Source organism: Paralichthys olivaceus, chromosome 14 (genome assembly GCF_024713975.1).
Source record: "Paralichthys olivaceus isolate ysfri-2021 chromosome 14, ASM2471397v2, whole genome shotgun sequence".
In the NCBI taxonomy this organism is placed as follows: domain Eukaryota; kingdom Metazoa; phylum Chordata; class Actinopteri; order Pleuronectiformes; family Paralichthyidae; genus Paralichthys; species Paralichthys olivaceus.
In genome coordinates this window covers 2,800,748-2,817,391 of record NC_091106.1, presented here as the reverse complement: position 1 = coordinate 2,817,391, position 16,644 = coordinate 2,800,748, and the positions used below count along the sequence as shown (strand labels likewise).

The following is a 16,644-nucleotide window of genomic DNA, read 5'->3' as shown; positions in this document are numbered from 1 at the left end:
AAGAGAGATGACAGAGAGCACAAGCTCACATCTGCCTGCACGAAGCAGGTGAACTGTGATGTCAAAATAAGTGAGCGCACATCAAGAAGTATTGCATGTAGGTGTCAAATTACAAAACCTGCAACTACCTATTATTTTCATAATTAATTAGTCTATTGCCTTTTTTTGGATTGATCATTTAGTCTATCAAATGTTTTAAAAGTTGTAAAAAAATTTCATTACAAGTTCCCAAAGCCCAAGGTTATGTCTCCATTCAACTGCAGGCTTTGTGCAAAACCCAAAGAGTTTCAGTTTACAATAGAATAATAGAGAAAAAGCAGCAAACTCACAATTGAGAAGCAAGAAAACACTTTTTCTTGATAAATGACATCAATAAACAATTGGTAATAATATCATAATAGCTGGTGATCAATAATCTGTCGATTGATTGATTGGAGTGAATCATGGCGGCCCTTGTGAGGAGGGAGATTAAACAATATCTGTGGTTGCCAGGTACTGCTTCCACCTACACTATTATGAACGTTGAAAACATACTACGTCTGTATTTGCAAAGCTGTTTCTTAAGCATCGTCTCACCTTGAGCGATGAAGTTCTTCTCAAACTTCTGTAGGAACTCCAGGTAGAGCAGATCATCAGAGGTGAGGGCCTCCTCACCCACCACAGCCTTCATGGCCTGCACGTCCTTACCAATGGCATAGCAGGCGTACTGGAGACAAGAGGAGACATCATTAATACTAAACAATACCAGGTCAAAACCCACCGATATATACTGTGTGTGTATATATATATATATATATATATATATATATGACTGGACTGTGTGTGGTCAGTGTGTGAAATTCACGATGTAGTTCAGCACCAAGTGTCTGAATTTAATAAAAGGGGTGGAGACAGACTTTTTTTGTGTTATTTTTAGTTGGACTGTCTTATTTTGAATATTTGAGCAGATTCATTGCTCAATGTAAGGATCTCTCTTTTCTCCAGTCTGAGCCATGTAAAGTGCAAAGTAGTAGTTGAGAGCATGCACTGTTAACTCAGTCATTTAGAGAGAAGAACTGTATGTTCCTGTTACATGAAGCATCATTTACAATTTACGATAGGTAAACCTTCTTACCAGCTGGTTAGAGACGTCAGCATGGTCCTTCCTGGTCATCCCCTCCCCGATGGCTGACTTCATGAGACGAGACAGTGAGGGCAACACGTTGATGGGTGGGTAGATCTGAAAGACAAGTATGAAGGTTGTCTCACTAATACAATATTTAAAACTGTTAACTATAAAGGTAAGTAAAAAGGGAACCAGGGAGTTTTTGTCTTTAAATTAACAAACAATCATATTTATTATCCATAGTTGTAGTTTTAACTTAATATTACATTTATTTGAATGATGATTTCTTTTCCTTCTTTTTCATCCGTCAAAATACTTGCACAAAAGCTTAACACCATTAACATGTCCAGTAGTTTGCTTCTTATATTCTGTCGTTTGGAGGTTGACTCCAATGTGAAATGTCAAGCATTGTGTGGGATTATTTGTTAATGTGTGGTTAGGAATAATACGTATACTCCATGTACAGTATTTATGTTCAAATTCACACAAAATGACTAGTCCAGCATGTGGCCTTTTCAAATTAACCATCTAACTCAGAAAACTGTTCTTACCTAATTGTAGGGGTGACGCGTCAACGTAATGGTGACGCATTTTCTTTTAAGAGAGAATGTTGAATACCTGTCTGTTGTGCAGCTGTCTGTCAACATAGACCTGACCCTCTGTGATGTATCCCGTCAGATCAGGAATGGGATGGGTGATGTCTGTTGGACACAAAAACAAACTTTTATCTCTTACGATTAAAAACACAAGTAGAATTATTATAAAATAAGAAACACATGTAGGAGTTGAGTTCACACTCAGTGAAGAACATCTACAACTGAGATATTATTCTGACACATCTGTTGGCTTTTCGTTTTACAGATTTAACTCTGAATCAAAAGCCTGAGAGCCCTTGGGAACAGTAGTGTTTAGTAAAACTGACACTACCTCCTCAGCGATCACTTCTGTCAACTACATAAGAGTACCCTCTTCATACTTGTTGCTATGGTAATTTAAGGCATCAAGAAAATCTCCCTTGTCCACCTCAGATGCCTTCTTCTGTAATTGAAACAATTACTTGCCAAAAAGATGATAGAATATAGACATATAATCTTTATAGCCTCGTAGATACACAATGGATACATAAGTTGAGGAAGGCTATTAACACTGCCGTGAATGATACACATTAATTCATATCAAAGTCCAGTACAAGACTGAAGGTTGTGAAGATTCGATGTAAAGCACAGAAAGCTTTGTTCTGTTGCTGCAGCTCTCACCATCGTTGGGCATGGTGAGAATGGGGATCTGAGTGATGGAGCCGTTTCTGCCCTCCACGCGGCCGGCACGCTCGTAGATGGTGGCCAGATCAGTGTACATGTAGCCGGGAAAGCCTCTGCGACCAGGCACTTCCTCACGGGCAGCAGAGACCTAAAGGTGGGCGGCATGAGTGGCGTAAAAGAGTATAAAAGGTTGTGGACATGCAAATCCATTTTATTGCTTCACACTTCTCTTATTTTCATCAAGTATGAGAAAACCTTGAAGCTATATTGATTAGTTGTTTGGCCATTTGGGAGCAGTAGAGAGTAGAAAATTCAATTATCACCTTATACAAGTACTGTAACAGACATATTATATTAGAAGTATTGTCTGACGACAAATCCAGCACAGAGCAAAATAAGCTTTGATTTATTTCGTATAAATGAAGATGTTGAAGCCTAAAAATGATCTGGCTCTGTAGCTGCTACATGTGCCAGTACGTTCAGCAGCTAGTTTTAGCTAACTGTATGTCTGTTTGATGCTGGACAGGTGATGTACATCACAACTTTTTCACTGAAAACGACAAAGCCCTCAAGGTGACATGGACAAAAAATAAAAAATGTGTTTCTGGTGCACACCAGAAAATATTGCATATGCACGTAATAACCGTCAGTCCACAGTGTATTGCAGCTTGCTATGTTTCTGTGTGGATATAAAAGTACAGGAGTTATTGACTGCGGTAAAGCTGGAAATATATTCACGGACTTTACGGATCAGAATCAGAATTGAGTTTTATTGCCCAGTAGGTGTACACATATAAGGAATTCGCTGTGGCGTGTTTGTGCAAGTATAAATATGCAACAAAAATTAAACATAGAAAATAAAAAATACTATAAGTAACAGGGGAGGGATTGTGCACTATGTACAGTTAGTCTGTTATTTGCCGTGGGAAGTTAAAGTGTCACAGTCACAGGCAGCAGCTTTAGTGCAATAATTTTAGATCAATAACTAATAAAAAAAACATCCTCAGAATCTGTGAATATCTTTCCAACTTCACCGTAGTCAACTACCACCACTGGCCCATAGAAAACAGTTGCTGCTGATGAAAAAGAAACAAAACCATGAGGTACATACAAACTACTCATTACTGAGGGGAATGACACCAATGGTTTTGGTGATCGAAATTTGTCAGAGCGATAACAGACAGCCCAATTTATATAATGATAAGGATTATTATTCATAATAGCAGTTTTAACTTATTACATTTCATTTGGCCCTCTATAGTCATGTCTGCTTCTCCAACATGTAAACAATAACCGTTTTTAAGCCCTGAATCACGTCAAAAGACCTTGACTAAATATTCAAGATCTTGGTTGAAGTTTTGTTGTTTTTCTAACAGCTCACACAGTTCACATTTAACAGAGTTCACATTTAACAGATAACAGTTGATTCAACAGTTGATTCATTCGGAAAGGCTGGGAGTTCTTTCTCTAACAGTTTAAAATCATTTAAGCACCATTTAATAAAAAATATTTATAACAACAAGTGGTAAATATTCCACAGTTATTAGGAACTGCATATGTGAAATACTGGTATGAAAATTGTGACAGGCATACAGCAGAAAAATTATGTCAGGGAACAAGCGATACAACAAAGGATGTTGTCTGTTTCCCAACAGACCCCTGGGGTAAAGGTAAAGGTGTTTTCTATCAGACTGAATACTTAAATATTTTTATTAGGTAGGACTTGATCTTACTGTAGCTTTTTGTGCTATACTCTTCATCATAAACAAAAAAAAGAAAAAGTATTTTCAATCCATTTACTGTTGGAGAGTCAAGTGATGCTAGCTCCTTCAGTATCTTTCAGAAGAGGCAAACAGCTGGTTTGAAATGTTGCCATTCTATTTTCAGACCCTCTGCAAAAATGACCAAAAGTAAGTCCTTGTTCCCAAAGTCAAGTGAATTTAGAGCAAGCAGGAAAGAAAATGCTTCTTATTCATCTTTGGATTCAAAGGTTGATGGGCAGGCTAAACACTTCTGAACTGTAGATTCAATGCAAAATGAAACCTTCACACATATGAATGGGAACAGAAGTTAAATGTTAATGTCCTCCTGGCTCTTTGTAAGCGCTGAAAAACCCATCAGGCTGTCTGAGTCTTAGCTGACTATTGGTGCAGTGTGCATGTGCCAAGGTTAGGGACAGCGAATGCAAGAAGGGAAACGCACATGCGCCATTTAAAAAACCCACATTGTGCTGCCGGTACAGAAACACAAAAAGAGGGGGCCTTAGTCCTCACATGAGGAAAGAGGAGGGGAGAGAGGGGGAACCATTTCCTTTTAAAGCCAAGCGGACAATAATAAAATAAAGGTATTTCCTACACAAATGAAGGACACATTACCGTCCCTTTCAGCAATGACTTTAGTGAGTCCATCACCTTTGTGCTAATGCTGCAGAGAATTTACACTGGTGTGTTATGTTGACACCTTGCCTCACAAGCAGCAGCTAAAGCAACAGACTGAGTCTTCTCAGAGGATTCTGCATGACCATACTGTAGTGATAATATTACTGAATACATGTGCTTAAATCTACAGTATAATAACATAACATTGACAGTATGCACACATACCTAGTTTCATAAAAAAGCTTAGTTCATATCACACATCTTACGCCACAGCATGTTTAAAATCGACAAACAGATTTTCACTGATGTTAAGAGGCCTGCTCCAAAAATTGGATCGTGTGTTTTTAACAGGGTTGGGTATTATTTTAGATTTTTTTCCAATACCGATGCTAAAAACAGAACCAAAACTTTTTGCAAGCATTCAAACATGGCCCATCATGGCGAAAGTGACTCACTGTAGCATCCAGTCTACCCTGAAGTTAGTCAGGTCTAAGGACATTTTATAACCACTTGTCTTTTAAATAACACAATGGCTGAAGCTCTTGGCAAGCAACCATCACTACCACCCACCACCTGAAAGAAACTATATTCAGTAGACATGAGACATGCTCATTTTCCTGTTTATTTTTTCCCATGGTTCAAGTTTATTAGTAAAAAGTAAAGTAAAGCAACAAATACGAATGTATAATAAAAAATTCTGCTTGCTCATGTTTGATAAAAAAAATATTGGTGACCAACTGTTAAAAGAAATGACTGAGCCTTTATTTTTTAGGTGAAACTAGAGACTGTGCAGACGTGACGATTAGTCACATGTTCATGAGTTGTTGTAAATATATAATTACACTTAGTGTGGGACTTGGGGGATCAAACCACAACCAAGTTTTTATTATATCTCACAGTTGAAACAACCTCTGTGGTAATGCCTATAACACACACACACACACACACACACACACACACACACACACACACACACACACACACACACACACACACACACACACACACACACACACACACACACACACACACACACACACACACACACACACACACACACAAAACAGAATTCTGCAAAAACAACTCTTGAAATCAATGTGAAAACAAGATAAGCAATTAGCTTTTGATAATAACAGTCATGTTTAAAGATTAAGATCCTCAATAAGTACTTTGGGTTTGAGGATTAGAGATTAGATAGAGAAGGCAGAGGGTATTCAAGAACATCCTTACAAGTAGCTTAACTAACAAGTGTTGAAGTAAAAAGATCTAAGAGCTCAGACCTTGATGTAGTGTGTCAAAGTGTTCTTGTAAATGATTCAAATGGATAGGGAATAAATGATGTTATACTTTCAAATTGGTACCTTTTTGAAGTTTGGCAGGGGCGGTATTAACCACTCTACATCAAGAACTGAAATCATTCCTTTCTATCAAAGAGCTTAAACAAATGTGTCAGATTGGACAAGTAGCCGTACCTCTCTCAGAGCCTCAGCGTAAGAGCTCATGTCAGTCAGGATGACCAGGACGTGCTTCTCACACTGATAGGCCAGGTACTCTGCTGTGGTCAGCGCCAAGCGTGGGGTGATGATACGCTCGATTCTGATTGGTCACAGAAACAATAACTGCAAGTTATCGATATGTACACTTAGAAATCAAGGTCTGAATTAAACTAGAATACAGTACTTTCTGACAACATCATCATCTTTGATGTCCATTGCTAATAGATTGTCCGTGATTATCTATGACTTAAAAATAGCTGGTACGATTACAGCTTTCACATATTCTAGGTGAATCTTACGTGGGATCGTTGGCCAGGTTCAAGAAAAGGCAGACGTTGTCCATGGAGCCATTCTCCTCAAAGTCAGACTTGAAGAAGCGGGCAGTTTCCATGTTGACCTGCGAAACAATAGATACAGGTATTTGATACTGAGTGCTCTTGGGTGAAAGATCTTGAAACAACAAAAGGCCTATTCAGACATCAGATATGTCACATTACTGACAAACTAAGTATCAACGGAAGCTTTTAAACTGTGAGGCCGGGAGAAACGCAGAGGAAGAGGCAACGACACAGTGTGAGGTGAAAGGACATGTGCATGTTGGTGTTCAAAATACAAAGGGGGTTTTTATAGTTGATTTGGCCAGCTTATAAACGATATCAGCTGTTGGAGCACAGGCTGTCAAACAGCTCATGGAAACAGTTGAAGTCCGTTAACCCAACTGCCACAATACACATTAAAACTATCCAAATTCATGGGACTACTATCTCAACCAAATGTGAGCATAGACTTGATATTCATATATTTAGATTCAGTGTGACACTCTAAAATTATCAACTATCCATCTCGAAGAAATGTCACAAAAAAGACATTTCTTAAGACTGAAGGACTGACATCAGAATCTGTAGGGTTTTAAGTTTTCTTCAGTATCAAAGTACACAAGGGGTAGCTGTCTGCACATCCATGGGTATACTGCAAACAGGAAGTGCTACTACACAGTTCTGCACTTTGATTGAGCAGATTTTCCAACATGTTGTAACAGAAACAACAGTTTTTGTATCATAAATGCCAGTACTCCTACAGAGAAAAGGCATTTGACTCCTTTCCCATTGCCAGTGGAGCCTTCCTTTCTGTTCTTAGAGTTTTGTATTAGGAACAGGGGAAAGCAGCATGGAGGCCAGAGACAATGCAAGGCCGGTTACTTTTACAACATAAATCTACTGCTTTAGTCTTGTCAAACACCAACTGCACAATGTTGTCATATGCCAAATGCTTTTGTTGCCCACGTCATAGCATCGCTCTGAAAATGGGCGAAAATTTGCGTTCGCCTGGGAGTCACGTTTCAGTCACTGCTGATCGGTGCTGGAGCCGATAAATACCTGTGACCCGGGAGTGAAAGCTGATGGTAACCTTTCACACTGAAGACAAAAGCCAGATGTTAGTGGGTGTTGGTGGGCTTTTTTGTCCAATGTGAGGGGCTTTGCATAAATGCTGGTTATGGTCTTATACAAGCATGACAGGACCATTATGGAAACAGCATGGTGCAGAGAGGGACTGCTGTCACTGCTGATGACAGTTGTATGTTGGAAGACCATTATGAATAAAAGGGACACTTGCGTCCTCCATCACTTTCTATGAATTTATTTTCATAAATGTCATTGTTAGGAATACCACTGCCTTGTTGATACATAGAATTTTCAATCATCTATGCAGTTAGCCTTAGTCTGTCCATATAAAACTGCTATTATATGTCAAAATTAATCAGATGCTTAGAGACCAACATGTAAAACTGAAACATGTTCACTTAACGAGGAACACTGAGATATTTGGTATTGTTGCTTTAAAAAGGAATTCTGAATAATACATTTACTTTTCTCTTTTAGGGCAAAGACTAACACAAAATCTGAAATTAGTTAACATTCAACAGAAGGCCTGCAGTGCTCATCTGTCTAATGAGTAAACAGTGTCTTGAATGTTTTATTTTACCATTAAACAGATACATTGCTGTTACAGTGTGCACTATGTTTTTTTAAAGATTCATATCCATGTGAAGAGTTGGATAAATACTCAACTCTCCTGCTGGACTTAAACACAACACAAAAGAAGAGGGAAGGGTTAGTATTTAGCAAGTGAACCGTGTGAGTGTGTGTGTGTGTTAGAGGTCAGCACTGTCACAAAAGGGGTGTTAGAGCAGACTGGAGGAGCAGCTGAGGAGGAGAGAACTTGATACTGCAGGGTTGACAGTGTTAAAAGGACCTGTTGAATTAGTGGCCTGTCTACATGGACGAGGGATATGCTCAGAGGTGCAGAAATAACAAGAGGGACTTAAAGGTTAAATCACCTGATGAATAAAAGACAGAAAGCAGGGTGGGAGAGAGGAGACAAGGTGTCACATCAGGGTTAAGAGGGGGATTAGAGTTACAGATGGGGGAAAATCAATGTTTGAACAAGTGTCTGCTGAACACTGCCTGCTCACCCCCATGGCTGCAAAGACAATGGCAAAGTTCTCAGCACTGTAGTCCATTACATCCTTGGACTTCTGCACCAGGCCGGCCTGGCGACAGATCTGGGCAGCGATCTGGGAAAAAGAAAACACACAGAAGGATTTTAGACAGTCAAGACGTCTCAATCTCAACACACAGCCTTTCTAAATAGAAGCTAATGTCACTTAGTTGACTAATGTGCGAAGGCAAAGATTATGTATCAGTCTGAGGGTGTATGTCGAGCAGGGCTGGGTTTTGACAGCATTCTATCAAATGTGAATTCAATTGAATCCTTTCGTTAAATATAATTTGATTCGGCTTTTACTTTTGTAAGTGTCATGATTATACATAACTTATATAACTCAAAGATTCAACTGAGATGTGAATCTGTAAAGACAGAAACACTGTTTTAGTTTCTTTGGCTTTTAGTTTTAGCCTAATTTATGTTAACAAAAGTAAGGTGATAATATGTGAAATCTCTGCATATCTAGGAAACTAGTTCAAGTTCTTAAGTTTTATTTCAGCCATTACTAGTTAACACTAGTCATGTTTGTTATGTCAACTGTCAAAAGTGAAGAGACATTTATGTTTTTTTTTTTTTTTTTTTTTAAACAACAATGGGGCTCTATGGCACAGAGGAATAAAACACATCAGGCTTTGAATACAACGGGTCTTTTAATACAAAGCTTGACATGTCAATATGACATTTTTGAGCTTAATTTAAAAAATAAATAAATTATGTGTTACATCTTCAATGTGAACCAGTGGAGGTTAGCTTATTCTTAGACAATAATTTAGTGGATCGATTCATTGTTTCTTTTTAGTCATTTTAGTCATCATTTTTTCATAGAAGTACGTAGGTCTAAGAGAGATATTTTGAAGTCAATTCATTTTAATTAATTAAGCCGAGTGAAATGTCTTCTATAATGAATTGTTGAATGAAAGAGGAATTTCACGCTCGTCACATAATGCCACAGCCACTGCCTTGATCAGGCCTGACCTCTCCATGCACCCAGTGTTCAGACACCTGGCCCATAGAGGAAGCCATTGCATGAATGACCTCTGTGACATGTCCTTAATGAAACAACGAGCCACGTTTTCACAGCATCTCCACTGCACGACTAGCCACTCATCATTATCTAGATTCTGTGGTAGGACAGTTTTGATCACACTTCATAAAAGTGCGAATGGAACTCAGCTGTTGACATTGCGTGTTGAGACAGTTGTGAATAGTCAACACAGAATCTCTCCTGTGACGCCATTTCTGATTTTATTGTACTTTACTTACACTGATTATTCAATTAATCGTTATGAGGGGGGAGCAGGGGGATACATTTTCTCACATATTCAAACACAAAGAAAATAAAAAGTTCAAAACAGATTTCTTATAAATAATGTGTAAGTTAGGATATTAAAACATTCCTCAAAGTACACAAAGAAATAAATTGTTCTTGCCGTCTGATAATGGTTTTCCATTGTGAGAAGGTAACATTATTAAATGTTGCCCCTGAGCATTGATGTGTTAAGGACTGTAGGAGTGAAAAGAAGCATAGAAAACTTCTTCTTTTACCTGAAGAGCATCAAGAACAACCAATGGTCATTCAAGACAGCTCAATTGTCCTGGAGTGGTTCAGTAGATTTTTTGGCAGACACAATGGAGTTATCTTTGTGGCCATTGTTTATTTCATCAACTCTAAAAAGGAGGTGTTTTCACCCGTGTGTCTTTAGTTGTTTGTTAACAAAACTAAATTGATTACAGTGCACCCTACACTGGCCAAAGAAGAACTCCTTAAAATTTTAATCCGGTTAAATGGACACATCCGGGAACTGTTTTAACTTTCTGTCCCTAACATTGCAAGATGGGGCATCATTTTTGTCAATTTCTTAGAAAAGAATGTCCAGATATTGATGGAAAAAGGACATATTTATGAGTTTGACATGAGTGAGTTTTTACAATTTGCCAAAGATTATCAGACTACTTCCTTTTTCTTTTCTTTTTCTATTATAAGAGCTACATGTGTAGGACTGTTTGGCCTTGGTGGAGGTATGTGCTCCACAGTGTATTTCTAGTTGAATAAATTTCTTTGCTATCGGACAATTTCCCAAGCTGTCCTACTTAAACTAGCCTATTGTGACAATCGAGCTGGAAAAACCACAACAAAGCTGTTTGTGCGGCACAGCTGTCAGTCACAATGATTATGACACACACTGTAGCAAAAGCTTGGTGAATGCCAAGCACCAAGCAGTGAATTTAAGCCCTGTGAGTTTAGCTGAAGTTCTGCTTTCTTTACTGGCAAACTACAAATCCCACAAGCAGACAGAGTATTTCCTACTTAATCCATAATTTCTGTTGTGTTTTTTATGTCTATGTATATGTGTGCAGGTCATGTAAGAAACTAACCAATGAACAGTTAAATGTTTTACTACACTGTTTTTATACAACTTGATATATTAATGTGTGTAACATTTATGTTGGAGCCCTGAGAACCATGAAGTTTAAGAAAGCAGAAGTCAAACTGGACCTGAGAACCATGAAGTTTAAGAAAGCAGAAGTCAAACTGGTGTCACATGACAGGAGAATAGCAGACATTTGAATAATGTAAGAAGCGGAGGTTTTGCCATTTTACCGAACACTATGTTCCAGCTATTTAATTTTTAAATGTTCTGTTCTCATCAGGATTTATTCCGGTTAGCCTACCATCGTTTATATGAATGGGGGCTAGACAAAATAATTGGCATGTCTGTCAACATAACAGAATGTTTTTAACAGCACCACAAATTGCAGCTTCCACAATGATAGTACATTGTTGACATATGCAGTAGAAATTATGTAGTGACCAATTAATTAGATAACATAATCACTGATTTATTACAGTAACACTGATTACCAGTGTAGTAAGTTGGAAGCCTTTCTTTTAGTCTGAAATATATTTACTTTGCATTTTTTTACAAGGGAGGGATCTGATAACATTTTCCTTATATACAGAAAATGCTCTCAGGCTGGTAATCAGGTACGGAAGGAATTTTTTTTTTTTTTATATCTGTTGAAATGAGCTAGTCTGGTGGTCTCACCTCATTGTGTGGTAGCCCAGCAGCTGAAAAAATTGGGATCTTCTGTCCTCTGGCGATGCTGTTCATGCCATCGATGGCTGAGATGCCAGTCTGGATCATTTCCTCCGGGTAGATACGGCACTGAGGATTGATGGGCTGACCTGGGAAATATGGAACACTTTCATGTTCATGTTCAGTGGACAAAATTTCAGAATGTGCCTGAACCAGTATTTTTCTTTTTGTTTGATTGAAAATGTCCATTAGCATCAGAGAAAAATCCTTCAAATCCACAGAAGGGCAACAGGTTACTGAGGTCATACCCATGATGTCCAAGTAGTCCTCAGCCAGCACATTGGGCCCACGGTCGATGGGTTTGCCAGATCCATTGAACACGCGCCCTGAAAAAAGGAAGATTGTCGCCCTTTAGCCGAACAGAAATCCAATCTGTAGTATGATAAATAGCAACTGTGTGGTTTCTTTGGAAGTTCAATTCAAAGATAATTACTTAGCAACAGTGATAAAATGCAGTTCATTAGATGACACTTCCAACCACATCTGATCTATTCTATCTTGTGTCAGATTCTTAACAGATAGGAGTGCTTCTGATGGCTCTTGTCGAGTCTACAAGTAACAAGGAGAAGTTATTAGAAATTCAGAGATGTGATTAATGATACTTCAAAAACAAAAGCAGGTTTACTTTCTACAGCTATTTAAATATATGTAACCTTGTGCTGTACTGAGATAATCGCGCTGATTGAGATATTCAAGATCATTCACTGAGGAGGTTCAATTCATTGCTGTTGCTTTTACCATTCACTGAGTAGATTGAAAACATAATTTAAATAAGCACATTGAAAGAAATGTAGTATGATTCTTTAAGCAGCATTTAACATGCTTTAAAATGTTCATCTGTATTTTATAAAGAGAGAATTATGAGGATTATTTACTTTGTTCCTCTTGAGTGTAACATTTGGATTCAGTTTGCTCAGTATAAATATATTGATGATGTCATACCCAGCATGTCCTCTGATACTGGAGTACGCAGGATGTCACCAGTGAACTCGCAGGCTGTCTTCTTGGCATCAATGCCTGAAGTTCCCTCAAACACCTGTACAAACACACACAGCAAGCATTTCAAATTCAGCATGCTAATACTCACAATGACAATGCTAGTATGTTAATGTTTAGCAAGTACAGTGATTACCATGGTTAAGCATCTTATTTTTTCCAGATAGCTTTTTAATACAAAGTACATAATGGGAATGTTATTGGACAAAATGAAATGACAGCAGTGACAGATGAAAGGAAAGTGCTTAAAAAACAGAACATCAAAAATATTGGCAATTATTCTCCCTGGACTATTAATATATGAATATATAAAAAATTCAACATGACACGAGGGATGGAAGAGGAAAAGTCAGTCAAATGGACATCTATTTCTAATTTTTGTGCCAATATATCCAGCTGAATCTAAGATAATAGGCAGGATTTTACCTGAATGTGTTACAAGAGGGAAAAGATGTGCATCAACAAATAATTAACAGGGATCTGTGAATGTCGGTACAAAACTTTCTGCCAATCCATCCAATAGATGTTGAGCTATGTCAAAGCACAGGATAGGGCATTTCTGGCAAATGCTACTCAAGCATTGTGGACTATTTTCATCTTTGGATTAATGCACATTTGGTGCCTTCACAACTATTTACAGCAGCAGGACGCTCACACAATCGGTGCAGTCAGACAATCAGTCAGACATATTACATCCTGCTTCTTACCTGGACGACTGCCTTGCTTCCAATCACCTCCAGGACCTGCCCGCTCCTCTTGGTGCCATCCGGCAGAGTCAGGTGAACAATCTCTGCATATCTAGGAAACTAGTTCAAAATGATTAAACATAGTTTCACTACAGCTGCCCAAAGATGAAACACGTATCACCAATACAACAGGGATCTGCCAATATGACCGTGTTTATTTCATAACTGCTTCTGAAAATACTTTTACATATTGTCAATTGGCAGTTTTGCTAATTCCAATCTCATCGATATATTCTCAAAATGAATTTTCAAAATAGGTGAATATATTATTAATAATCATCGTCATTATTATTATTATATGAATTCATTTATAGCCTTACCTTCACATTATCCAGGATCACCAGGGGTCCATTTACACCAGACACAGTAGAGTAAGCTGAAAGACAGAAGGGTTGCATATAAAGATTCATTGATTCCTTTATTTCAAGAGGCCACAGGACAGTAAAATAAGGCAGGTAAAACTGACCATATTGGCTTTCTCATGTGGAGCCGAAAGCCACCAATTAACATGGGAACAGGTAGACTTCCTTCCAGCACAGTTAATAATAACAAGCTGACCTTTCATGATGAGATTTAAAACAGCTTTCATGCACTTCCAGGCCCAAATGTCAAAGACAGGCAAATGTCAAGAAAAAATGCATGAAATCCACTTGTCCACGAATAGTGAGTACAATTACACAGGTACGTGGTTAGTTCTGAGCCTCACAATAAGAGACTACTAAATGAAGGGTCATCACCGATGAAGGTTAGTGCGAATAGCCTGTGGCCTCCCCCAGTATTATCCAACAATCACTGCAGCAAGATGTACTGAAAGAACATACTAGAGCTCAATGAAAACTACATGTCAAATATGTCAGCCACGTAGCACACTGTCATTTCCCTGAACTTGGTCTGCTGCGTATTTCTTTAATCATCAGTAAGATGAAACAGTTATTCACATCTTTATTTGTGCTTAAAATGCACCATTTCAGTGGTTCCACACAATTAGTGCACTAAATCCTGTGTCCTTACAACTTACATTACCCACAGTCATTTCACAATTGATACAATTGCCGATGTAAATTGCTACTTAAATTAGTTTTCCCAATCATTCAGGGCTTCAGAGATTTCAGTTCATTTCATCAAAATCAACTCAATGAGGCTTGAAAGTTACTCAACGTGGTAATTGCATCATAATGAAACGTGTCCACACTGGTTTTACCTGTAGTAACTTAATTTTGGAGTTTTAACTGTGTTGAAATTGCAAAGTTATCAGTGAGTCCTATCTGGTGGTACATAGAGGTGCTGAAGTGAAGGTCTGCCAGTGGAGCTTTTCCATTAAGCTATAGCTTAATATTTTTATTATGAAAAACCTCTTATGCTTTGTCTGGATTTTATTTCTGTAGGACAAACTCAGAATATCGATTTGAAAAAGTTCATATATAGGCAATATATGCACACACACAGTCTAGACTGAACCCCATTGCTTTCTTTACTGTTTGCTTGAGTTTGGAAGGAATCTGCTGACGCCCCCCTTCATCATTCCTCTGCACATCTGCAGACTTGTGGGTAAATGCAAAGACATGGGATTGAAGAGGGTGGGAACTGGAGGCGGCAGCATTGTTTCGACAAGGTTTTCTAACATGGTCTGGTGTTCCTCTTTATCTGTGAACTGTCAGTCCTGGGGCTGATATCAAAGACACGAGGAAATTGGAACAGACTGGTACAAATGTAAAGCTCAAAAGCTTAGTGGGGGGCATTCACTATGCCACTAATTAGGCAGAGGCCAACAAAGTGTCCTGTCAATGTGCTACAGTATTGCAGCCATTATATTATATAGTATCATATTATACTAGGTTAATGGGAATGTATGTGTATGTGTCAAAGTACCAAAGTATGTGTCATGTAAAATGTACTTCACAAAATATAAATCAACTACAGCCATGCTCTTATTAAGAGCATGGCTTCAGAAATTAAGATAAGGATTTTTCTTATCACAATGACCATCTAAAAAAATTTTTTAAATGAAACAAGTATAAAAAAAAAGCAAAAAAAAAAAGAACACAAGGCTTCATTAAAATTCCATCAAATTCACAACATTATGTTTTCATGTGGCCAGGTCCTTCTCCCACAAATGGCAAATTATCCGTGTTGGCCATGTTTATAAAAGGACTTAATAGCTACACTTAGCCTACAAATTGCCCACAGATCTCAAAAGAGATGCATATGGCTATTTCCTGAAGGGCGATAATAATGCTGTGGGGAAAATTGGGCTACATAATTATACAGTAACCTCTTAGAAATCCACAAGTCAGTGCATCTTTAGGTAGACATTTGGTTACAATGATGGTTAAAGAAATTTGAGGGGACTTTTCCTTTTTCACTGTGAACATCAAGCTATATTTGACTACCACAATATCACATTCAAGAAGTACAGACATTAATATAAAACCATCATGAACACTTTTACTTATTGGACAAACAGTAGAGCAAACTTAGATAGAAGGAAGCGTCCAGATATTTTGTGATGTAATTATTAGCCCTTAACCATTATTTATCTTGTGATTCACATCAGATTTACTTCAGAATAAATATACTCTATCATGTGGCTGCAGTGGTCAGTTAGCATCTACTGGGTTTATTCCTTGAAAATGCTGAGCATTAGTGCGATAAGGCCGCTCTATGAAGGAGCACTTGCTGTTTGAGTTAAGGTGACACAGACACCAAACATTCATCGATTCTAATTTAATTTAGCTAATTTAGTTAGTTTCTGGTAAAAGGTAAAAGACACAAAGCACAATAATGTCAAACTTACCATAGCTTAGTTTACTTTCTATCATAGTGTAGTGTACTCTGTAATTCTGCCCCAAAATCTACAATGGTCAATGACATGAAGTTTCAAGAAATACATTAAATGCAGCACATGATACAGCATTCATGTCTTCCAAAGTTTGATTCCTTAAAACTACTTTATCAGTCATGTGGTGGAACTAGTCTTGAGTGTGGCAACATTATGAATAAGTAGTTCTAGTTGGATTAAAGGCCATCACTGGCTCCATGTAACCCGTTATAAAAAGGAGAG

At 38.0% G+C, this 16,644-nt stretch overlaps 1 protein-coding gene across 1 annotated transcript in view; it reads right to left on the bottom strand.

The window, feature by feature from the left end:
• The window catches only part of atp6v1ba (ATPase, H+ transporting, lysosomal, V1 subunit B, member a), a 30,807-nt gene that overhangs the window by 2,335 nt on the left and 11,828 nt on the right, over window positions 1-16,644 (bottom strand). The window contains exons 2-13 of the mRNA XM_020095751.2: window positions 13,904-13,959; window positions 13,545-13,643; window positions 12,784-12,877; window positions 12,090-12,167; window positions 11,791-11,930; window positions 8,712-8,813; window positions 6,538-6,635; window positions 6,215-6,338; window positions 2,362-2,512; window positions 1,724-1,806; window positions 1,115-1,219; window positions 577-706 (exon numbers count right to left, since the gene is read on the bottom strand). Of these exons, the coding sequence (XP_019951310.1) occupies window positions 577-706; window positions 1,115-1,219; window positions 1,724-1,806; window positions 2,362-2,512; window positions 6,215-6,338; window positions 6,538-6,635; window positions 8,712-8,813; window positions 11,791-11,930; window positions 12,090-12,167; window positions 12,784-12,877; window positions 13,545-13,643; window positions 13,904-13,959 (1,260 nt within the window). The remainder of the gene's footprint in view (window positions 1-576; window positions 707-1,114; window positions 1,220-1,723; window positions 1,807-2,361; window positions 2,513-6,214; window positions 6,339-6,537; window positions 6,636-8,711; window positions 8,814-11,790; window positions 11,931-12,089; window positions 12,168-12,783; window positions 12,878-13,544; window positions 13,644-13,903; window positions 13,960-16,644) is intronic.